At 41.2% G+C, this 25,649-nt stretch overlaps 2 protein-coding genes across 8 annotated transcripts in view; both read right to left on the bottom strand.

Annotated features, from left to right (window-relative positions):
* LOC118218904 overlaps positions 1 to 25,649 on the bottom strand; it is a 284,420-nt gene that overhangs the window by 21,504 nt on the left and 237,267 nt on the right. For 3 of the 7 annotated variants that reach the window (XM_035401649.1, XM_035401655.1, XM_035401653.1), the window contains exons 1-7: positions 9,615 to 9,764; positions 9,461 to 9,519; positions 9,311 to 9,357; positions 8,887 to 8,950; positions 8,620 to 8,774; positions 8,450 to 8,511; positions 4,980 to 5,073 (exon numbers count right to left, since the gene is read on the bottom strand). In XM_035401649.1, coding sequence (XP_035257540.1) covers positions 4,980 to 5,073; positions 8,450 to 8,511; positions 8,620 to 8,774; positions 8,887 to 8,950; positions 9,311 to 9,357; positions 9,461 to 9,519; positions 9,615 to 9,683 — 550 coding nt within the window. In that variant the 5' untranslated portion in view covers positions 9,684 to 9,764. Of the gene's footprint in view, positions 1 to 4,979; positions 5,074 to 8,449; positions 8,512 to 8,619; positions 8,775 to 8,886; positions 8,951 to 9,310; positions 9,358 to 9,460; positions 9,520 to 9,614; positions 9,769 to 25,649 lie in introns of those variants that run through there. The other 4 variants (XM_035401651.1, XM_035401654.1, XM_035401652.1 and 1 more) reach the window with 3 other exon arrangements.
* On the bottom strand, positions 14,093 to 16,398 carry LOC118218950 (Bardet-Biedl syndrome 10 protein homolog). The gene is made up of 2 exons (XM_035401727.1): positions 15,869 to 16,398; positions 14,093 to 14,213 (listed from the first exon to the last, which is right to left on the bottom strand). The coding sequence occupies exons 1-2, from the start codon at positions 16,117 to 16,119 to the stop codon at positions 14,192 to 14,194; spliced, it is 273 nt and encodes a 90-aa protein (XP_035257618.1). The 5' UTR covers positions 16,120 to 16,398; the 3' UTR covers positions 14,093 to 14,191.

The following is a 25,649-nucleotide window of genomic DNA, read 5'->3' as shown; positions in this document are numbered from 1 at the left end:
ACCTGAATCTAAGCTATTAAGTTATGTTGAATTAACGTCGAATTCATTAGTATTTATCATAGCAATATTGGTTTTCTGATACAGTATAACACCTGTTAAACTGCATTCAAACAAAAGATATACACATTCCGATAACTGTTAAACTTGTAAATAAATAAAAAGAAACTCTTAATTTGTATAGTGATCATTTCAATTATCCATATGGAAACAATTTAATTATCAGTATGTATGTAGTTATCCAATTAAACTGCTTTATACACTGATGTGGACCATTTAACAAACTGATTCTAAGCTTTGAAGTTATGTGCAAAAAGCCCCATGAATTTGGCATAGAAATTAATTTAATACCCTGAAATTATATTCTTAGTAAAAATAGAAATATTCTGGAAATAAAAGTTCTGGGGCGGGATGCATAGAGTTTCCGTGGATTGGGATGGCAGGTATGCCATCCCGCCAAGTTTGGGATGGCAGGTATGCCATCCCGCCAAGTTACGCCTTGGCGGGGGCATGCCCCCATACCTATACAGCACCGAGAGTTTGGCACTTTTCAGGGTTCCCCACAGAAATAACCACAACAGCCACAGACACTCAGCCCTTAAAAACATTAAATTCTGTACATTCTGACCCCATTTCAACAGACAGAATTCATAAACAACTTCACATGTCCACACAATAAAGCCCCAAACTAAGGGGATTTTGCGTTTTCTCCTTCTTCTTCTTCTTCTTCTTCTTCTTCTTCTTCTTCTTCTTCTCATTCTTATTTTTCCTGCCGCCTATCCCACTAACAACATGTCTCCCCATTGGACATTTCACTAACACCAGCCAAATCTGCCCTACACGACCCAATCAAAAACGCGCATACACACGCAAAATACCCATACATTTGTATTCTGAAACATTTCCCGTTTAAACAGCTAGTCCACCTGTGGCCTAGTGGGTAAGGTTACAGTCTTGGGAACATGGGGTCGGAGGTTCAAGCCCAGCTTAGAACATATTTCTTTAACCTGCTTCAACCCTCACTAATAATTGTCTACTAGCCTACTTATCAATTATTGCTTTTGCACCATATTTACCCGCCGTTCACCGTTCAGTTATTAACCGGCTACAATATTGCTAAGCCACATGGATTCAACGGGAGCTCTTCTGTGCTTACTGGCCTGTGTTCTTTAAAACCACCGGCAGGTTTGCTAATGATATTTCACGCATTGCATAGCTATTGCATTAGCTAACGAAGTCACGGCAAATGTATTCCTTTCATTAAAAAGTTACACCAGTTCACCACTGTGCCATTTCTATTAACTATATTTCTTCACTTGGCTACCGTACAAAACTTTCATATAAGCAAACGCCACGGTTCTATTTCTACATTCATGTTACCTCGCTCTGTTCTCTATCTATAGCCACATACGCTACAAACAATTACTACTTGTGTACATTCTGCAACTCCGCAATTTGAACAGCTAATCCATCCGTGGCCTAGTGGGTAAGGTTACAGGCTTGATAACACTGGGTCGTATGTTCAAGCCCAGTTTGAAACACGTTTCTTTAACCTGCTTCGATCCTCACTAATAATTGTCTACTACTTCTTAATTATTGCTTTTGCACCATTTCTACCCGCCGTTGACCGTTCAGTTATTAACCGGCTACAATATTGCTAAGATATATGCATTATGACTTACCGTCTGTACGTTGGGTTATTGACCGGCTACAATATTGCTAAGCCACATGGATTCAACGGCAGCTCTTCTGTGCTTACTGGCCTGTGTTCTTTAAAACCACCGGCAGGTTTGCTAATGATATTTCACGCATTGCATAGCTATGGCATTAGCTAACGAAGTCACACACTGGTAAACCTCACTCACTCACGGCCACCCATATGCATTTCATGACGCAAATGTATTACTTTTATTTAAAAGTTACACCAGTTCACCACTGTGCCATTTCTACTAACTATATTTCTTCACTTGGCTACCGTACAAAACCTTAATATCAGCAAACGCCACGTTTCTACATTCCTGTTACCTCGCCCTGTTCTCTATCTACCCACATACGCTACAAACAATTAGTACTTATGTACATTCCGCAACTCCGCAGGTTGAACAGCTAATCCGTCTGTGGCCTAGTGGGTAAGGTTACAGGCTTGGGAACACTGGGTCGTATGTTCAAGCCCAGCTTGGAACCCGTTTCTTTAACTTGCTTCGACCCTCATTAATAATTGTCTACTACTTCTTAATTATTGCTTTTGCACCATATCTACCCGCCGTTCACCGTTCAGTTATTAACCGGCTACAATATTGCTAAGATATATGCATTATGACTTACCGTCTGTACGTTCAGTTATTGACCGGCTACAATATTGCTAAGCCATATGGATTCAACTGAAGCTCTTCTGTGCTTACTGGCTTGTGTTCTTCTTTAAAACTACCGGCAGGTTCGCTAATGATATTTCACGCATTGCATAGCTATGGCATTAGCTAACGAAGTCACAGACTGGTAAACCTCACTCACTCACGGCCACCCATATGCATTTCATGACGCAAATGTATTCCTTTTATTTAAAAGTTACACCGGTTCACCACTGTGCCATTTCTACTAACTATATTTCTTCACTTGGCTACTGTACAAAACCTTAATATCAGCAAACGCCACGTTTCTACATCCATGTTATCTCGCCCTGTTCTCTATCTAGCCACATAGGCTACACACAATTACTACGTATGTACGTTCTGCAACTCCGCATTAAAACATTACATTTAAAATCATGATTCACTCATAAGTATAACTACTAGCACTGAACATGAGAAAAACACATTCGTGCAATAGATTACATTACAGGTAAATAATGTGTGCAATGTTATTTGACCCTCCACTTCAACAACCAATGTTCAATACCGACTGTTATATATACCATTTGATAAGGAATATAAGCTCGCTCATGGTCACTCCATTTACTTCGCACTATACTCCGTGATCATGTCAACCTTCACCTACATGCCCATTCTGCTAAAAACATATTGTTTCAACTACGGAATTTCGTAATTTCATTTTAATTTCTCCCACACTGTTGTTATTCTCTCATATGCAAAGCCTGCTGGGACATATGCGTCTGCTCCTATTCTCCACTATCATGTTTTCCGGTTCTAGTTTAGCAAAACGGCGAAGAGGATTCCTACCTGCAGATTAGCCTATCAAAATGCCTTATAAACCTTACAAACACTAAAAGTGCATCTCCACGAAATAACAGACAATGGAGCAGGACAGAAGGATAAACCTTACAAACACTAATAGTGCATCTCCACGAAATAACAGACAACGGAGCAGGACAGAAGGCTACACAAGTTGCGACCTAGGGAGTTATAATTCTACGGGCGTGTTGATTATTTTGTCAGTCAAGGCTCGTTGGATGGACGTCAAATCCGTGAGTACATACCATATTCCATCTGCGTTTCTGATGCGTTTACGCTTACGCCATTGCATCCTTTCTCACAGCCACTGTTTTACATATATAGCAAACCGAAACTGCTGAACGGTACACGCTCATCAGACTGTACAGATTCACACAACGATAGCCATAATCCACAACCGTTTCTTGCAGGGTCGCATTTCTCACTCTCATAATAAAACGCTTTGCAAAAAGAACTGATATCTCATAAAAAACACGTTTTCAACGTACAAAAATGCCAAGTTACTAAAAAGTATTGATATCAAAATGACGCCAAGTTACGATACTACAAACAATATAGGCTATCTTGCCTCACCGAAATGACATAAGATGTATCTCAAAGCAATGCTACCCAATATTTCCTCAGTTCTTTCAAGTCACTTGGCCCTGTGTTTTCTAATCTTACCATTTCACAATATCATGCAAACTTTCTGTCAGATCAAAGAGACAAATATTTCGAATTGCCTCATGGAACACATTGAACATTGTACATTGAAATTAATGTATAAATTCATTAATGTACAGAACTGCTGCTGAGCAACGACAGGAAGCACATTTCTCCAGAAAACATGTTTATACTTGCTTCTGAACTGAATTTGAGTACATGTGCAAGTTGTTGTATATTTGCTACGTACAATAAATACTGCATGTAAAACACATATTGTACATACATACATAGAGAACTTCTTTATCCGCATGGGGACATTTCCCTGGCAGCATCTTACATTCACATTCACGAACACACTTGTACCAAGAAACATACTATCATTCACGCAACAGAAAGCCTGGGCAGCGAAATACATAGGCCTACATACCAATACAAATTGGACATACACACACCTATTCAATCAATCTTGACTGTGAGAGAGCCATCCACACATATATTTGGCCTGTTCATGTAGTGCATGCTTATACACAGGGCCAAGTGACTTGAAAGAACTGAGGAAATATTGGGTAGCATTGCTTTGAGATACATCTTATGTCATTTCGGTGAGGCAAGATAGCCTATATTGTTTGTAGTATCGTAACTTGGCGTCATTTTGATATCAATACTTTTTAGTAACTTGGCATTTTTGTACGTTGAAAACGTGTTTTTTATGAGATTTAATTATACTGTACAACCATTTGCGCAAATTGTGCATACACATTTTGTACAATTTGCTTAGAAATTAATAAAGTTTTAAATCACACATGCAGATTTTATTTATAAATCACAAATATCCCTAAACTTGTACACTCGTGAAGGAGCTTTATGACTCTACCAAGTGAACACCCTCAATTTCCTTATATGGGGGCATCATTTCACCATTTAAATCTCTTGGAAATAGCAGTAAAACTGCTAAAATGTAATTGTAGTAAAACACAGAGGAACATACTAGCAGAAAAGTGAATTAAAAAAAGAATTTTCAGAATGTTAGATTTAAATGCTGTTGCACTGCAAACAATTTGGAATGTGTTAAAATTCAGATCTTTGAAAACCTTATCTGGTCAAGTTCAGTTTCTGTTGATGTCCATAAGTGTAAAGAGAGAGGCATACCAAGTGCAATGATAAAGTCCTCCTTTTGGTAGAGATAATGAGTGTCGTTTTCACAGGGAAACACTTCATTTGGCTGGAATGCCTTGAGAGCTTCCTGTCGTGAAAGAGAAATTGAAGATTCACAATTAGCCGTTCTAATGGAGAATTTAGGGGTCAGATTAACCACATTATCAACTCGCTTCTGTTAGACTGCAAAAGGGAAAACAGGCACTTGAGAAAAGTGACGACAGCACTAAACTTTTCAGTTTTACTTTTCAGTAGTTTCCTTGTTCATTCAAACATCTTGAGATGAGAAATTGAAATGGCTCCAATTCAAAAGCACAAACCATGACAGGGTCCACAGTGCTAAACATTCTGGTTTCCCCTGTGTCAAAATAAAGCCCCACATTCACCAGCTGAGATCTGGTGACTGCAAAGGCCATACCATATGATTCACATCATTTTCATACTCATCAAACCGTTCAGTGACCCCTCGAGCTCGGTGGATGGGGACACTGTCATCCTGGAAGAGACCACTCGCATCAGGATGGAAATGATTCATCATAGGATAAAGGTGATCACTCAAAATAACTTTGTATTGATTTGCAGTGATCGTTCCCTCTTAGGGGACAAGCGGACCCAGACCATACCATGAAATTGCGCCCCACAGCATAACAGAGCCACTGGACGCCCTCATTGTAGGGGTCATGCATACAGGCCTGTACTGTTCTCTTGGCATACCCCACACATGCACTCGCCCACTTGTGGAGAATATAACAAGGCAGTCCATTCTCTCCATTATTATTTGCTCTTGCTATTGAGCTCCTGGCCACAATAATAAGATCACATGACCATATGCAAGGTATTAAGATTGGAGGTGAAAGTCATGTTATTTCTCTGTAGGCAGATGACATTACTTTACTTACAAGACCCCTTACATTCAATTCCAACACCTGTTACAATACTTGACCAGTTTGGCGATCTATCTGGTTACAAAATCAACCGGTCCAAGATCGAGATCATGCCAATTTCCAAATTTAATTCTGATTCTTTAAAAGGCAAGTTCAATTTTAAATGGTCTCCAGACTATATGAAGTACTTGGGCATATACATTCCCAGTAATATAGAACACGCTTATCTACTTAACTATCCCCCAATAATTGATAAAGTTACAAGCGATCTGAAAAGAATGAACTAACTTCCTATCTCTTTTATGGGTAGAACTAACATTATTAAAATATCTGCTTTACTCAAATTCCTTTATTTGTTTAAAAACTTATTACAGCTCCCATATAATGCTGGTGGTCTAAACTTACCAAACCTCAAACTCTACTTTCTCTCAGCTCAACTTACCCACGTCAAGCAATGGTTTTCCAGCTCATTAAGTGCATGGGCAAGAGTGGAGTCCCATGGCATTCTTCCATAAGAGTTGAAATACCTGCCCTATATTGGTTTACAGGAGGTTAAAAAAATTACCAAGAACCCTACTATCGTTAATAGTTTGCAAATATGGAAGAGCTCCCATAAACTTATGGGTTACAGTGAACGCCTCTCCCCCTATACTCCCATATGGAGAAACCCCAATTTCTCACCCTGTTTTAATGATGACACATTCAAGCCGTGGTACGACAAGGAGATAAGGGAAATAACAAATCTTTTTGAAAATATGGGAACCGCATATAAATTTTATGGCAAGAAGGGCAGCTTTAGGGACTAATGGTTGATATGCTGGGTCACAACGTTTTTCTTGTTTTTGGCGTTGTGGCGGTATATGGCGATGTTTGGTTTCTAGTGAAAATTGTCATGTGATATGGCATAATTTTGCTACGGTCAAACTGTCAATCAAAACTGTTTAACTCTTTGAAAAATTGTATTTATTTATTTTTATACCCTTTTGTCATGGTTCACAGTTAAAGTATTAAGTTGCTGAAGATGTTCACTGTTGTGATGGCAATGCTCTGGTCAACTTTTTGGGCGACATGATGGGGTGTTGTGCCTGCTGGCGAGAGATTGAGAGAGAGGGAAGGAAAAGTATAAAGTGCAATCTGTCTGGGCGAGGGATCGCTAGGCGGTCAGCGCAGGCGTGTTGGGACGTCCGCTTACTCAGCGTTGCCGAAAAGTGTTGCCTGAAGGGTTGGCCAATGTATCGCTACCTTTAATATACTTTTACTCGTGTACCTAGCTTACTTTGAGCTAGGGGTGCACCATGGGGTGGGGGGTGGCCAGTGGGTGTTAGGAAAACAAAGGAAACTGCACAATTGTATTGTGAATTTGCACCTATTGACCTTTGCAAGCTCAATAAAATATATAAATCTAAATGACATGTAGAGAATATGGTGAAGGATGACTCATCTGACCATCACAGATCACAGCACAGCAACCCTACTACAATATCTGTCTCTATGTAGTTGTCGACGGACTGTTCTTGCTGACACAGTCTGATCACATCCTGCATTGACATTCTCAGTCACCTGAGGAAGAACTGCTCTTCTGTTTTTCCTCACATACTGCACTGATGCATGAGCATCACAGCCATGGAATGGCTGCTTTCGACTACAATTTCTGACCCTATTTACTGTGGTCTTTCCCATAGATTTAAATGCAGATGTCACTTTCTCTATTGAAACACTAACCAGTTGGACAGTCATTGTGACTGAAGCTCATGCCATCCATGGCCCAATAATGAACCCTCTTTCAAAGTCAGTTAGATCCTTTCCTCTTGCCATCATGACCCAAAATCAGGGTCAACTGGGCCTACTCAGATTTTTTAATACATGCCACAGAGCATGATAGGATGTTAATTGCTTAATTGTATTATGCAGTACACCTGCATGGAAACATCTGCATTTGTTAAATTTCTCCACTCACTCCATTCAGGTGTTTCAGTTTAATTTCTCACCCGTCTGAACGTTGATTGATATATAGACATATTGGTCTTTAGAGCACATTACGGAGCAATTTAGGTTGGAACAAAAACCAGCATACAGAGGGTCCTGAGGGCCAAGTTTGAGCAGCACTGCTCTACAGCATATTTATTCATAGCAAAATGCTTTTAAAAATCAGCATACATTTTTCAGCACAATTTGACTGTCACGATAACAGCAGCAGCTTTTTGAATGCATATTTACATAAGTTGCATCACTAGAATTTAACAGATGCTCTTATCCAGAGCAACTTACACAACTTGAACTATTTATACATAGCATCCATTTTTTCAGCTGAATACTAATATATATATATATATATATTCACATCAAGCACCTTGCTCAAGAGTATAACAGCAGCGCCCTACCAGGGAATTGAAAGTCCAGTTCCCATCTTTATAGAAGTAGTTGTTCAAATTAAGTGGCCTGCAGCATAATTTCAGAGAGCCATCAATCTGTCACAAGACAGAGGCAATGGACCATATTTTGAAAAACATATGTCTAGCAGTTTCTATTATTGACCATGACAACAGTCATCAGCTAGATTGAAAGGTCAGTAACACTCACCCCACTTCCGCTGGGGGGGAGATACGCAGTTCTGTGCGCACTGCTGCTCACACTGATGGAATCTGATGAGAAAAGCATGTACAGCATTGGATCCTTGAATCCATCTACATCCCCCCCGAATAACCAACGTCAAAGTCAGAAACGTGTGAACAACTGAATTCCAGACTTACTGGAAACAACTGAAAAGTTCCACACATGGGAGATTCCTTTATACTCCGCGCGTAATGTGTGTACATCCAGTGTCGTTACCATCAACGACACCATTTTGCCTTTACTTCCTATGGGTGTAAGTTCATTGCTGTCCAGCCATATCTTGGTATCTGGTCTGGTAAGGATTGAGAACAATGTCACCGTACAAACAACGAGATGCATAGGTTTCAAGTAAATGTGCTTTGAGAAGTTACAAACCAAAGGTTCTGATATTCTGAATTTAGTACCTCTTTGCGGAGGCGCTGACGTTTAGAACCCAACAGACAGAGAAGACAGGACTGCTGCAGCTTCCTGAAAATGGCAAAGTTGGACGCATTCGTGTGACTATACATTCAGGCCTATAGGCCTAACTGAATGGACAAAATAATACAGTGATTATCAGAAGATGACTAATCTCATTGGCTGTTAATTACAATTAGAGAGTCTCATGAGTGGGGCACAATTAGCTCAATAAACTTAAGTCAGAGTTGCAGCACTGAGCCACAGTGTTCTCGCAGTGCAGAGAGAAACACAGTTACAGAGAAGATGTACAAACATGGACAAACCCGTTAATGAATTTTAAAAACAAAAGGTAAACGTTACCTATAGGCTACACATGCATAAGGCCATTCAAACCATAGCAATTTAAAGCCAAAACGACATTTCCCTTACCCGTTACCAACACCAGTGTTTGCGCCAGCTGATTCACTCCACTACAGCTGTAAATTAAAATATAATTCTAATTGTACCTCCACTGTGATTCACTGAAACTGGTTCATGTAAACGAGTCATGCAAAAATAAATAAATAAACATTTACTCACCCAAAGAAGAAGAAAGCTGCAGTGATATCAGTAATGAGAGAATAAACGCGGAGGCAAACCTGCAAATGTACAGATGTAGATTGCATTAGTGGAGCGCCTATTACGAGGACGTATTTATTTAATATATAAACCCACAGAAAATGAGCATATGTACATTTTCAGAGAATAGTTGAACTACTGTCCCTCTGTGAGAAAGCGATATGAGCGAAACGGAACAAAACATTCAGCTGTCGAGATCATTTCGCAACACATTAGACCTACTAATACTGATATTGGGCGTATACTCTGCAAACCCTTCAATTCTAAAATCAGACCGAGTAATTAAACAATTAGCTACACCTTTCAATTAAAACATTGACCACTCTTTTCACTCAGTTAAAAAAGTAAGATGAGTGAAACGAAAATTCGTCAGAATCAACATCTGTGTTAAATTTTAAAAAGCATTAGAACAATCTAACAGGACATTTTCTCTAGTTTTTCACGCAGGCTCTGTTGGTTTTTGTGGACATTAAACGCGACAATAAATTTAGGTTATAACCCTTATTGTTTGCAAGCATCGTATTGTGTTGAAGATAGGCTAACTGGTAGGGCAACACAGAATAAACGTGTCAGATAAATATAAAAGCGAAATAATTACAAATTATATACTGAGTCCTTTCATATGCCGTAAATCTGGCGATGTGTTTAATTGAATTGTAGGGCATGTCGCCATGTAGAATTCTTACAGATCCTTCTAACCCAAATGCGATAATGCGTGGTCAAAAGCTGAATTTTAGTCTTATCTGACCGTAACACTCAGTAGGTACCAAATGCTGTTTGGCAACTCCAGGCTTATGTTTTTATTGCCCTAATTAGAGGCTCATTACTGGCAATCCTTCCCAAAAGCCTGTTGATATTGAGATCGCGGCTCATGTTAGATTTGAAGACTTTGGTTTGTAATCAATCCACATTCGTCCTTAGCTTCAACAAAAAGGGCTCACTTCATTCAGAAATTCTGTTTGGTGAGTTCATTTTAGTGATCATGGAATTTACCAACCTGAAAAAAGATGTAGATTTTGATGGATTAAAAATAAGGGTGTACATTTTTTATATATACTGCCTTCCAGAATTATTTTTACACTTGATAAAAGTGAACAAAGAAGGGTCTGTGAATAAGCAAGCAATGACCTCAATGAGCTATGTGTATAACATGTTTAAAAAGGGGGGTATTTTCTTCAAAATAATAATAATAATTATATATATAATTATTATATATTAGTATATAATATAATATATATATATATATATATATATATATATATATATATATATATATATATATATATATATATTATTTTGAAGAAAATACCCCCTTTTTAAACATGTTATACACATAGCTCATTGCTTGCTTATTTATAGAGCCTTCTTTGTTCACTTTTATCAAGTGTAAAAATAATTCTGGAAGGCAGTATATATAAAAAAAAATGTAGGTTGTGTGTTGAAGTTGCTCTGGACAAGTTTCTGCTAAATGCCTACATTCTAGCAATCCCTCACTGAGCCAGCATAACCAATCCCTCAGAAACGCACGCTTACACGCATACATGCACACGCACACACAGATGCGCATGCGTGCACAGAAATGCGCACAAACAAGGTTCAAGTTTAATTGTCATTCCCACATACATAGTATACGGGAACGAAATGTCGTTCCTCACGGTCCAAGGTGCTAACACATAAAAACAGAATAAAAGCACAATGAAAACAGTGATAAATATAAATAATGCAGTATAAGTGTAATTATAAGAACTGTAAGAATATAGGTAATATAAATACTGCCTAACCAGTGGCCTCAGTGGTAATTATACATAGTATAAATAGGAGGCACAGCGGTGATGATGGCCCGGAATAAAGAGTCGGTACAGGGTAGTCATAAAATGTCCATTACAGGGGCAGAGAGGTGTAGTCCAGGTGCGCATCTGCGCACACACACAGATGTGCCCACACACACGCACGAACCCACACACACATACACTCTCTCTTGCACTTCTATGAAGATGTGGGGTGGGGCAGAAAATTAACTGTCATGGAGGAAAAATAATCAGTGACAACAATCGTAACTACAGAACCCTTTTAAAATACTCCAGATATTACAACCATTTTGACCACACACCATTATTTAGAGCAATTTCACACTATATTTGGTATTTTTACATAGTATCAATTTATACAGCTGTGTACATATTGAAGCAATTCAGGTGAATTATTCTGCTTATGGTATAACAGCCGTGTCCTACCTGGAAATCGAACCTGAAACATTTAGAATGCAAGCACAGTTCCTCAACCAGCAAGTTACTCAACCACCAAGTTACTCACACATGCAAAGAACTGTCAGCAGGTCATTAGTTCAAATGGTGTAGGTCATATGTTTTAGACTGAAGTGTTTTTTAATGGGCTATTGTACACAACAGACCTACTAATTGTTTGTACATTGGCAGAGGATCTATAGGGCTAGATAACATTAATTTAGAAATGTGGGTAGCTACAGTAGTTAAAAAGTACTTATCAGTACAGGCGCAACAGTGAACATGAACCATTTTTATTTAAAGAAAGAAAATCGATATACCTGGTGTGAGGAAGTCATTATCTTGCGCCAGTTTCTATACCGAATTGCAACACAGATTGTACTTAATTTCAGAGGCGTCTGTATCTCCACTAACATAATACACTCAGTCTGTCGTCTCGTTAACAAGGTAGCTAACATTAAACTCGGTGAAAATGCAGAAAGCAGAACTGTCTAAAGTGGGGGTATTTTATTTAGATTTCAGAAATATGTTTCCCGCAAAGACATAACCGATGCAAAAGCAATAGCTTAAATGTTTGATTTTTAGTTAGCTAGCAAGCCAGTTTAATGAGTTACAGGTTTGCTTGAGTCTGAGGGGGGATTTGAACCTGGGTCTGTCACTCGTCCATAATTGGTAAAGTGCTACCCAGTGAGCTACGAGGAAAACAGATGTCGGGGCTGCAAATTTTTGGTCTTTTAAACATATGCACCTGTATGTATGTCCAATGAGGAAACCTATTCTGGCGCATTTGTGATGATGTAATCAGGCAGGAAGAAGAAAACGCAAAATCCACTACGTTTGGGGTTTTATTTTGTGGATGTGTGAGGCCAGAAGGTACAGAAATGAATGTTTTTAAGGGCTGAGTCTGTGGTCATTGTGGTTATTTCTGTAAGGAAACCCTGAAAAGTGCCAAACTCACGGTGCTGTATATGTATGGGGCATGCCACCCCACCAACACATAACTTTGCAGGATGGCATACCTGCCGCCCCAATTTCACATACTTAAGGTATGAATATACTATCACATGGGAGGACCTGGAACTTGTATAAATACATACAGCCATTCAAATTTGTGCATAATGAAAAACAGGATTGACAGAACATTTCTACTCTTCTGCCTCCTCTTCCTCCTCCTGGCTGTGTTCCGCCTGGCTGTGGATGTGGGAGTGAAGGATGAGGTCCACGGACAGCAGGCTTGACGCAGTGTGCAGGACGGAGAGGAGGAGCTGGTATTTACAGGCCAGGGACTCCAGCCCCCGAACCCTCCAGCTGGGGGGGGCTGCCCCAGAGGCCCTAAGGAAGTGTGACTGGGCATCCAGGAAGCGTGGGCCGGGGTACAGCCGCCTGGGCACGCTCAGTACTGCCCCCGCCACCAGCCGGCAGGCCGCGCGCAGGTCGGGGCAGCGCCGCTGGGAGGCCTGCTGCAGGAGGCAGTGGTGCAGTACGAACTCAAACGCGCCCCCTGCTGGTAGCACGCTGCCTGCCTCTATTAGGACACTTGAAGAGGCGGGGCCTGTTTCTCGGGTACGGGTCCCCAATGCTCCTTCTTTCCCTTCCCCAAAATGGACGCCGGGCCGCTCTCCTGATGCCTTGACATTTCGTAGCATGTGATGCGATTGGACAGGACCCTGTCCGTGACGCGACTGGACAGGCTCGTACACGCGCTGAAGCATCCGGAACAGTCCGCAGAAGGCCGTGCTGCACTGCTCCGCCAGGCCGGGACTGGGCCCGCACAGAACCAGGCAGTGCGGTGCCAAGCCCCGCCCCTCTGGGAAGCCCACGTGGGCCAACCTGTCGGGACCCAGCACCACGGGCTTGCAGAATGTCACCGTGGCAACGTGCTCCTCTCCAATCTCGTCACTGTCCACGCACTCCACCACGGACAGGCCGGCCCGCCGAGCGAGGTCCAGCGCCAGCTCCGACTGCTTCGCTGCCGAGAGCAGCAGCCCCACCCTCAGCCTGCGCAGGCAGGCCACGCCCCGCTCTGCCCTCCCGCCCACCCCGCCGCAGCACCTCTGCGCCTGCGCCGCGCTCGCCAGGTTCAGAGAGACGCCAGGGGGCGCCAGAGGGGACTGGAGCGGCACGCTTGTGGCCAGCGCTCGGAGCGCCCCGTCGCCAGGGCAACGCACCGCAAAGTCTCTGTGGATCACCAGGCCCTCGAGGACCCGGGACCGGCTCACGGGCAGGCCTGGTACGGGCGTGTGGAGCGCGGCGAAGTGGCGGGCGATCAGGGTCACGCCGGTGCAGTCCTGCTCACACCCCCACCTGCGGTAGAACTCGCAGGCCGTCTGGCTCAGGACCCCCCAGTGGGAGCTCGCCGTCTTTCCCCGGAAGTAGGCGTCCGTGAGCGGGCGCAGGTGGGCGGAGTCCTGGAGAAGGGACAGGGCGCGAGGGGCGAGGCCCTGCCCGATCACGCCGTCCAAAACGAGCGTCTGGAAGGAAAGCAGAATGTGAGCCACGCGGCGGGCCTGAATGCCGTGGAGATGGTCGCTGTGGATACCCCGCAGAAGCGCCCCCAGCAGGAGAAGGAAGGACTTGGCTCCATCACCCGTGATCTTACAGTGTGCTGATACACATCCCACCAGGACTCTGTCACAGGCACAACACAACACCATTATCAGCACACACATCTCTATCCATAGTCTTTTACTCACTATTACTCATACAGTATGAATTGCAGTTACTCATACACATTGGTAATCACACAGTATTATTTACACACTGTTACTCACACAGTATGATTTACACAGTCACTCATACACACTATTACTCATACAGTATGATTTTCACAGTGTTACTCATACAGTGTTACTCACAGTATGATTAACACACTGTTACTACAGCATGATTTACACACTGGTTCTCACACAGTATGATTTACACACTGATACTCACACAGTATGATTCACACAGTTACTCATACACATTGCTAATCACACAGTATGAATTACACACTGATACTCACAGTATTATTTACACACTGTTACTCACACAGTATGATTTACACATGTGAGTAACAGTGTGTAATTCATACTGTGTGATCAGCGATGTGTGAATTACACACTGATACAGTATTATTTACACACTGTTACACAGTATGATTTACACACTTTTACTCACACAGTATAACTTACACACTGTTACTCACACAGTATGATTTACACACTGTTACTCACACAGTATGATTCACACACTGTTACTCACACAGTATGATTTACAGTCACTCATATACACTATTAATCATACAGTATGATTTATACAGTTACTCATACACATTGCTAATCACACAATATTACACACTCTTACTCACACAGTATGATTTACAGTGTCACTCATACAGTGTTACTCACAGTATGATTAACACACTGTTACTACAGCATGATTTACACACTCTTACTCATACAGTATGAATTACGCACTGTTACTCACACAGTATTATTTACGGACTGTCACTCACACAGTATGATTTACAGTAACTCATACACACTATTACTCATACAGTATGATTTATACAGTTACTCATACACATTGCTAATCACACAGTATTATTTACGCACTGTCACTCACACAGTATGATTTACAGTAACTCATACACACTCATACAGGATGATTTATACAGTTACTCATACACATTGCTAATCACACAATATTTACACACTCTTACTCACACAGTATGATTTACAGTGTTACTCATACAGTGTTACTCACAGTATGATCAACACACTGTTACTACAGCATGATTTAAACAGTTACGCACACAGTATGATTTACACACTGTTACTCACACAGTATGATCAACACACTGTTACTACAGCATGATTTAAACAGTTACGCACACAGTATGATTTACACACTGTTATGCATGCAGTATGATTTACACACTGTTACTCAAACAGCATTTTCCACTTGTATACTTTCATTTCTCATTTATAGTGCAAACATCACATCCTCAACATCGAACTGTCCATACTGCAGTAAGACGTAGTGGTGAAAAAACGTTTTCTGAGCTGGAGGAATGGAAGAAGCCCCAGGTTGTTGGCTGTGCTGTATTTCAGTAAGAGGGAGAACAGGTTCTGGGGCCTGTTACCTGGCAACGGGATGGTCAAGCCGAAGCGAGGTAAGGATCCTGCGGCCATCCCTGGTGATGAGGACCTCTCCAGAGTCGCGGGTGAAGAGGACCTGGCCCCCGGACGGACCGAAGCACGGGCCCACCACTGCCTCCAAGGCCCGGGTGACCTGCAGCAGGGTCCCCAACTCCACCCTCTGCACCCCCTTCATCTCCACACTGCCTTTAACAGGGGCCTGCTGTACACACAGGGCGCAATCACTGAGCTGCATTTCCAACCCAGACACAGCATACTCAATCTGCAATGCACATGGTGCATTTCCCACACAGACACAGTGTACTCAATCTTAAATGCACACGGTGCTTTTCCCACACAGACACAGCATACTCAAACTGAAATGCATACGGTGTATTTCAAACACAGGCACAGCGTACTCAAACTGAAATGCATCCGTGGTCAGCGTTAGTTTAGCACTGACCATTTTGAGGGAAGAAGCCGTAAAACCTTTTAGCTTGTTATTTTGTGTTCTGTAAGCATGTGATTCTCAACTATGAAAACAAGAAATGAAACTGTGGAGAGGTGATGTGGTTAGGGCCCCCTCTGCAGTCAAAGAGGGAGAGGTTTAGCTGGCACTGCAACCCCAGGTGTGTGCAGTGACAATTCATTGCTAATTGTACACACCTGAGGTTGCAGTGCCAGCTAAACCGCTCCCTCTCTGCCTGCAGATGGCGCCCTAACCACACCACCCCGCCACAGAAACAAACTTGTTTGTTAGTCTTAATGTGTCTTGCTCTTAAATACAGTCTATGAAATCATTACCTTAAGGTCGTAGACAGGATGAGATGATAAGGACGCCAACAGATTCAATACAGTGATGATGTTTTTGTTTAATGTGGCAATGTTAATTTAATGTTAACAAGTTGGTTGCAGGTGGTACGAACCGAGAGCAGAATATTACTTATGTAGGTGGTGTGCTACCTACTGGGTGACAGTGCGTTAAAGCCTTGAATTAAAGTCAAGGCTCTACCACATGGTCACAAAAGAAGGAGGAATCTAGCCAAAATTTGCGTCCTCTCATTTAGCACATTAAATCAAGTGGGTGCAAATCGATTGTAAGCAAGCTAGCTAACACGTAATGTTAGGTGTACTAAATAATACAAATAGGTTTAGCTGTGAAGAATGTCTTGAATGTCTTTCATGATAGCATATGATAGATGTACCTTAATACTTTCAGGCTGAAGAGAACTTTAACAAGGTGGACACTACGAGGTTTTATAAGCCCACTAATGAAGCATACTTTCTTAAAATTACTGTGTACTTGGTACACTTCTGACCAATTATGCACTCCCGGAAAATATACTTAAGCTTATGTTTGAACTTCTTTACAACATACGTACATGCGTCACATATACTCATGTAGGCTCCAGACAATGATTGGGATGGCAGGTATGCCATCCCGCCAAGTTACGCCTTGGCGGGGGCATGCCCCCATACCTATACAGCACCGAGAGTTTGGCACTTTTCAGGGTTCCCCACAGAAATAACCACAACAGCCACAGACACTCAGCCCTTAAAAACATTAAATTCTGTACATTCTGACCCCATTTCAACAGACAGAATTCATAAACAACTTCACATGTCCACACAATAAAGCCCCAAACTAAGGGGATTTTGCGTTTTCTCCTTCTTCTTCTTCTTCTTCTTCTTCTTCTTCTTCTTCTTCTTCTCATTCTTATTTGTCCTGCCGCCTATCCCACTAACAACATGTCTCCCCATTGGACATTTCACTAACACCAGCCAAATCTGCCCTACACGACCCAATCAAAAACGCGCATACACACGCAAAATACCCATACATTTGTATTCTGAAACATTTCCCGTTTAAACAGCTAGTCCACCTGTGGCCTAGTGGGTAAGGTTACAGTCTTGGGAACATGGGGTCGGAGGTTCAAGCCCAGCTTAGAACATATTTCTTTAACCTGCTTCAACCCTCACTAATAATTGTCTACTAGCCTACTTATCAATTATTGCTTTTGCACCATATTTACCCGCCGTTCACCGTTCAGTTATTAACCGGCTACAATATTGCTAAGCCACATGGATTCAACGGGAGCTCTTCTGTGCTTACTGGCCTGTGTTCTTTAAAACCACCGGCAGGTTTGCTAATGATATTTCACGCATTGCATAGCTATGGCATTAGCTAACGAAGTCACGGCAAATGTATTCCTTTCATTAAAAAGTTACACCACTTCACCACTGTGCCATTTCTATTAACTATATTTCTTCACTTGGCTACCGTACAAAACTTTCATATAAGCAAACGCCACGCTTCTATTTCTACATTCATGTTACCTCGCTCTGTTCTCTATCTATAGCCACATACGCTACAAACAATTACTACTTGTGTACATTCTGCAACTCCGCAATTTGAACAACTAATCCATCCGTGGCCTAGTGGGTAAGGTTACAGGCTTGATAACACTGGGTCGTATGTTCAAGCCCAGCTTGAAACACGTTTCTTTAACCTGCTTCGATCCTCACTAATAATTGTCTACTACTTCTTAATTATTGCTTTTGCACCATTTCTACCCGCCGTTGACCGTTCAGTTATTAACCGGCTACAATATTGCTAAGATATATGCATTATGACTTACCGTCTGTACGTTGGGTTATTGACCGGCTACAATATTGCTAAGCCACATGGATTCAACGGCAGCTCTTCTGTGCTTACTGGCCTGTGTTCTTTAAAACCACCGGCAGGTTTGCTAATGATATTTCACGCATTGCATAGCTATGGCATTAGCTAACGAAGTCACACACTGGTAAACCTCACTCACTCACGGCCACCCATATGCATTTCATGACGCAAATGTATTACTTTTATTTAAAAGTTACACCAGTTCACCACTGTGCCATTTCTACTAACTATATTTCTTCACTTGGCTACCGTACAAAACCTTAATATCAGCAAACGCCACGTTTCTACATTCCTGTTACCTCGCCCTGTTCTCTATCTACCCACATACGCTACAAACAATTAGTACTTATGTACATTCCGCAACTCCGCAGGTTGAACAGCTAATCCGTCTGTGGCCTAGTGGGTAAGGTTACAGGCTTGGGAACACTGGGTCGTATGTTAAAGCCCAGCTTGGAACCCGTTTCTTTAACTTGCTTCGACCCTCACTAATAATTGTCTACTACTTCTTAATTATTGCTTTTGCACCATATCTACCCGCCGTTCACCGTTCAGTTATTAACCGGCTACAATATTGCTAAGATATATGCATTATGACTTACCGTCTGTACGTTCAGTTATTGACCGGCTACAATATTGCTAAGCCATATGGATTCAACTGAAGCTCTTCTGTGCTTACTGGCTTGTGTTCTTCTTTAAAACTACCGGCAGGTTCGCTAATGATATTTCACGCATTGCATAGCTATGGCATTAGCTAACGAAGTCACAGACTGGTAAACCTCACTCACTCACGGCCACCCATATGCATTTCATGACGCAAATGTATTCCTTTTATTTAAAAGTTACACCGGTTCACCACTGTGCCATTTCTACTAACTATATTTCTTCACTTGGCTACTGTACAAAACCTTAATATCAGCAAACGCCACGTTTCTACATCCATGTTATCTCGCCCTGTTCTCTATCTAGCCACATAGGCTACACACAATTACTACGTATGTACGTTCTGCAACTCCGCATTAAAACATTACATTTAAAATCATGATTCACTCATAAGTATAACTACTAGCACTGAACATGAGAAAAACACATTCGTGCAATAGATTACATTACAGGTAAATAATGTGTGCAATGTTATTTGACCCTCCACTTCAACAACCAATGTTCAATACCGACTGTTATATATACCATTTGATAAGGAATATAAGCTCGCTCATGGTCACTCCATTTACTTCGCACTATACTCCGTGATCATGTCAACCTTCACCTACATGCCCATTCTGCTAAAAACATATTGTTTCAACTACGGAATTTCGTAATTTCATTTTAATTTCTCCCACACTGTTGTTATTTTCTCATATGCAAAGCCTGCTGGGACATATGCGTCTGCTCCTATTCTCCACTATCATGTTTTCCGGTTCTAGTTTAGCAAAACGGCGAAGAGGATTCCTACCTGCAGATTAGCCTATCAAAATGCCTTATAAACCTTACAAACACTAAAAGTGCATCTCCACGAAATAACAGACAATGGAGCAGGACAGAAGGATAAACCTTACAAACACTAATAGTGCATCTCCACGAAATAACAGACAACGGAGCAGGACAGAAGGCTACACAAGTTGCGACCTAGGGAGTTATAATTCTACGGGCGTGTTGATTATTTTGTCAGTCAAGGCTCGTTGGATGGACGTCAAATCCGTGAGTACATACCATATTCCATCTGCGTTTCTGATGCGTTTACGCTTACGCCATTGCATCCTTTCTCACAGACACTGTTTTACATATATAGCAAACCGAAACTGCTGAACGGTACACGCTCATCAGACTGTACAGATTCACACAACGATAGCCATAATCCACAACCGTTTCTTGCAGGGTCGCATTTCTCACTCTCATAATAAAACGCTTTGCAAAAAGAACTGATATCTCATAAAAAACACGTTTTCAACGTACAAAAATGCCAAGTTACTAAAAAGTATTGATATCAAAATGACGCCAAGTTACGATACTACAAACAATATAGGCTATCTTGCCTCACCGAAATGACATAAGATGTATCTCAAAGCAATGCTACCCAATATTTCCTCAGTTCTTTCAAGTCACTTGGCCCTGTGTTTTCTAATCTTACCATTTCACAATATCATGCAAACTTTCTGTCAGATCAAAGAGACAAATATTTCGAATTGCCTCATGGAACACATTGAACATTGTACATTGAAATTAATGTATAAATTCATTAATGTACAGAACTGCTGCTGAGCAACGACAGGAAGCACATTTCTCCAGAAAACATGTTTATACTTGCTTCTGAACTGAATTTGAGTACATGTGCAAGTTGTTGTATATTTGCTACGTACAATAAATACTGCATGTAAAACACATATTGTACATACATACATAGAGAACTTCTTTATCCGCATGGGGACATTTCCCTGGCAGCATCTTACATTCACATTCACGAACACACTTGTACCAAGAAACATACTATCATTCACGCAACAGAAAGCCTGGGCAGCGAAATACATAGGCCTACATACCAATACAAATTGGACATACACACACCTATTCAATCAATCTTGACTGTGAGAGAGCCATCCACACATATATTTGGCCTGTTCATGTAGTGCATGCTTATACACAGGGCCAAGTGACTTGAAAGAACTGAGGAAATATTGGGTAGCATTGCTTTGAGATACATCTTATGTCATTTCGGTGAGGCAAGATAGCCTATATTGTTTGTAGTATCGTAACTTGGCGTCATTTTGATATCAATACTTTTTAGTAACTTGGCATTTTTGTACGTTGAAAACGTGTTTTTTATGAGATAACACACACACTCTGAAACACACTCAGGTTCTCCATTGCTTTGTAATACTGAAACTCCACCATCACTGTGTCCCTGATCAAACCCCTAACTACAACAACCACTATTTACTGCAGTGATCCCCTGCAGCACCCTCCACAGGAGATCCCCAACTCTCTTGAGTAACGCTGGTTTGTACAGTGCCCTCCATGTCCACACCCCCCCCCCCCCAACTCCTTCTGTGTGTGTGTGTGTGAGGTGCACTATGGAAACTCTCTGTACTTACAGCAGTGTGAGTGTGTCCAGTTTAGCAGCAGACAGCGCTCTCACTCCTGAGTCTCCTGGGTGATTGTGTCTCAGGTCCAGCTCTCTCAGGTGTGTGTGTGTGTGTGTGTGTGAGGTGCATTGTGGAAACTCTCTGTACTTACAGCAGTGTGAGTGTGTCCAGTTTAGCAGCAGACAACATTCTCACTCCTGAGTCTCCTGGGTGATTGTATCTCAGGTCCAGGTCTCTCAGGTGTGAGGGGTTTGAACACAGAGCTGAAGCCAGAGAATCACAGCCTCTCTGTGTGACTCTACAGCCTGACAGCCTGCAGAGAAAAGGACACACACACACCTTACATGCATTAATATAAACTAACAGGGCTGTGTGTGTCAAACACATAGCAGTGTGTTACACACCTCACACACATTAATATAAACTAACAGGGCTGTGTGTGTCAAACACATAGCAGTGCGTTACACACCTAACACACATTAATATAAACTAACAGGGCTGTGTGTGTCAAACACATAGCAGTGTGTTACACACCTTACAGCACATTAATATAAACTAACAGGGCTGTGTGTATCAAACACATAGCAGTGTGTCAAACCCCTTCTACAGCTCAATATAAAATAACAGGGCTCCGAAATTAATCATGACTATTGAAGAAAATGACCAGTTAAACTAAATTTGAACAGATTCAATTAATTTTCATAATTTTGAAGAATGTAAATAATTGAATAGAAACAATTTGACGCTTCTGGAAAATATGTTTTTTCCAGCTGATGTCAGATTTAAAATGTGTTTCTACCAAGAGGAAGAACAGGAAAATGTTGCTTTATTTCTGTGAAGAAAAATAACTCTTGTCTATTTTAACATTAAAAACATTAGTAATATCAGTGCTATATTTAGTCATTATTAACATTAGTGCTGTATTGTGTCACATTGGAAACCTTTTTGATTGAAGGGGTTTGTATTTGTACTCACCCCAGTCTCTGCACTTTACAGTGTGGGTCCTCCAGACCAGCAGAGAGCGCTCTCACTCCTGAATCCTGCAGCTCATTGTCTCTGAGTTCCAGATCTCTCAGCTCTGAGTGAGGAGAGCGCAGGACTGAGGCCAGAACATCACAGCAGCCATCTGTGAGATTACAGCAACCCAGCCTGTGGAGAGACCACACACACACACACACAAACAACCACACACAACACACATGCACACACACACAGACACACAAACATACGTGCACGTGCACACACACACACACACACACACACAATTGAAATTCACTGCTAATTGTCACACTGTGCACCTTGGCAGCAGATAAATGTGGAATTTCCTATTTGTACAGTACGTGCATTCCTGGGATGTACACAGTACACACAAAAACAGGAAGAGTTCATATTAATTACGTTCATAAAGTATTCTGACTAATCCATAAAAAAAAGGTTATCACTTGGCTCAATTAACAAAAAATAACTAAAAATAAGGAGCCAATTCAACTCAAGGTTGGGGGCTTCCTGCAAGGATTTCATTAACAAAACTGTTCCATGTTGCGATGATATCACATGGGACACAACATGATTGCAAACATATTTCATTTGCAAACACAAGAAACAGCACTAGTATGATCACTATGGTGTACTTTATCTCACCTTCAGTCTACAAACATCTTTATATTTTAAAAACATTCAATCTTCATCTAATAATGTAACCAAGGCAGCAAATGAAATATACTGCATCGCCATCTACTGGCTGCAGAGAAACACCACAACTGATTATTGCCATTGACTGGTACTACAGGTATATGGAGGACCAAAAATTTAAGAAGTACTAAATAAATAAATGACTCAATAAATGAATTAATGTATGAATAAATACAAAAGCAAGAAAATGTAAAAATAAATGAATGTACACAGAAATAAATTAATAGACAAAATCTGACAAATGGGTATTTGCATTTATTTCCATATTTATTTCTTGATTCATTCATTTCTGTGGATGTTCATTTCCATTTCTGTATTTATTTCTGTATTTTCTCATCCATATGTTAATGAGGGGACTGTCTATGAAAATATGTCATAGTGTCACAACATTTCCATTGGTTGATCGATACCAGAGTACGTAGATTCACTGTACATGCCTTGCTTCAACACCGGTTGCTTTTTACCACATTTACGTTAGTAGGGCAGAGCGGGGCAAAACGTAACACAGATTTTATTTTTTTGGTTAGGTGGTGCAGCTTGAGTGACGTATTTCAGGATAAACACTCAGAATGACCCTTGCTTTCTCTCCAATGAACGGTGAGGGATTTTTATAAACATTTTGGGAGATATTGCCAAATAAAAGTTTGTTTTGGTGATATGTAAGCAATTTTTTTACCATAAGTATTTTTTGGGTACTGTAACGTGTGTGCATATCAAAGGATCCAAATGTATGTAATCGTAAACAGTCTTTTCGTGACTAACAGATTGCATATTTTTGATAGAGCAATCAGCTCCACCTGCAGGATTAAGACATGCACGCAGACTCACAGAGCAAGGGAACATAACAGGATAGAAAAGGGAAGACATTCAACGGGAAATGCAGAATAATACTGGGATAACTTCAGAAGGGAAAAGAACAGGACTAGTGTAAATATGGATTTCATTAGAGTGCAGAGCAGGTAGTGAATAATGGGGATGGATGAAGACTGCAATATGTGACAGAAGTGAATCCAGAAGTCGGTGGAAACCTGGCAAATGAAACTCAATACAGCTCAATGTAAGGTTCTACATGAGGGAAATAAAAACATCAGGCTAGATTACTTTATGGGAGGAACGACATTGAAATGTGCTCAATTTTGGTAATAGTTGATCAAAACCTTTCAGGTTCTAGGCACTGTGCTGTTGCAGTAAAAAAAGCCAACAGGATGCTGGGATAGTAGTGAGTATAAATCAAGGCTCCAGAGTGCGACCATTTTGGGTGCACATGCGACCAAAAATCTGTCAAGTGCGACTAAACATTTTCATTGGTCGCACCGGTGCACCTGATATTTAGTAGGTCTGTCTCTGTGTGTGTGTAGCGTTATTTTTTTTCCCCACCCGCATTCTGCGATGACCCGCCGCTACTCTGTCTCTGATTGGCTCTGACCCTGATATTCTTCTTCGCTGAATGCGGGTGGGGAAAAAAATAAGGCATGTGTGTATTAGTGATGTGCGGATCGCAGTTATATCCGCGGGCACCACGGTTAATCTGCGGATCGGATGGGCTAAAAATTAACATTCTGATTAATAGCGGTTGGGTGAAATAGTGCATAATTAATGAGGAAAATATTAATTACATTCTCTAAAATATGAACATATTTTAAGCTTCATTTTTCGTCAGGCGTGAATTAGCAGACTAGACTCTCGTTGCGCCAATTGCGGCGTCCATTTGTCTTAAGCAGCATTGAAGGCAAAAAAGATCCGAGAGAAAATTTAAAAAGGAGAATTAAAAAAAGGAAGGGCAGAAAAGTTCCGTGTGGGAGCGATTTAGTGAATGACGAGTCAAGTGCTGAGTATGTCATATGCAACAGCTGCGAAATAATGAGAAACAGCGGTAATGTGTGATCGGGTGCGGGTCTCTAAATTGGAGAAAATAATTTGTTCGGGTGGGTGGCGGGTGGATGATTTATGCGTACATGTGGATTCGGATGACGTCAGAGCCGATCCGCGCATCACTAGTGTGTATGTGTGAAACCGCGCCCTGTACTCCTCCGGGAGCAGCGCACACTTATTTGAGTTATTTGAGTTTGATTTATTTATTTCAGTTTGTCAAGCACTTTAAACATCAGTACTTTTTAAGTTTATTTTTTAAACAATTGAGGTTATTGCCGTTTCTTGTTTGTGCTGTGATTTAAATAAAGAAAAAACATTTATCTGCACCTTTATTCCTGTTTACAATCATTTACATAATCTATTAAGAAATTACCAATGTGTATAGGAACTGACAAAAAAGGTAACACTTAAAATGTAGTATTACGGCGCCATAAGGCGCGGTGAAAAATTTTGGGTCTAACT

Source organism: Anguilla anguilla, chromosome 19 (assembly GCF_013347855.1).
Source record: "Anguilla anguilla isolate fAngAng1 chromosome 19, fAngAng1.pri, whole genome shotgun sequence".
Taxonomy (NCBI): domain Eukaryota; kingdom Metazoa; phylum Chordata; class Actinopteri; order Anguilliformes; family Anguillidae; genus Anguilla; species Anguilla anguilla.
The sequence above is the reverse complement of the archived record's forward strand: the minus strand, read 5'-3'. Positions and strand labels throughout refer to the sequence as shown.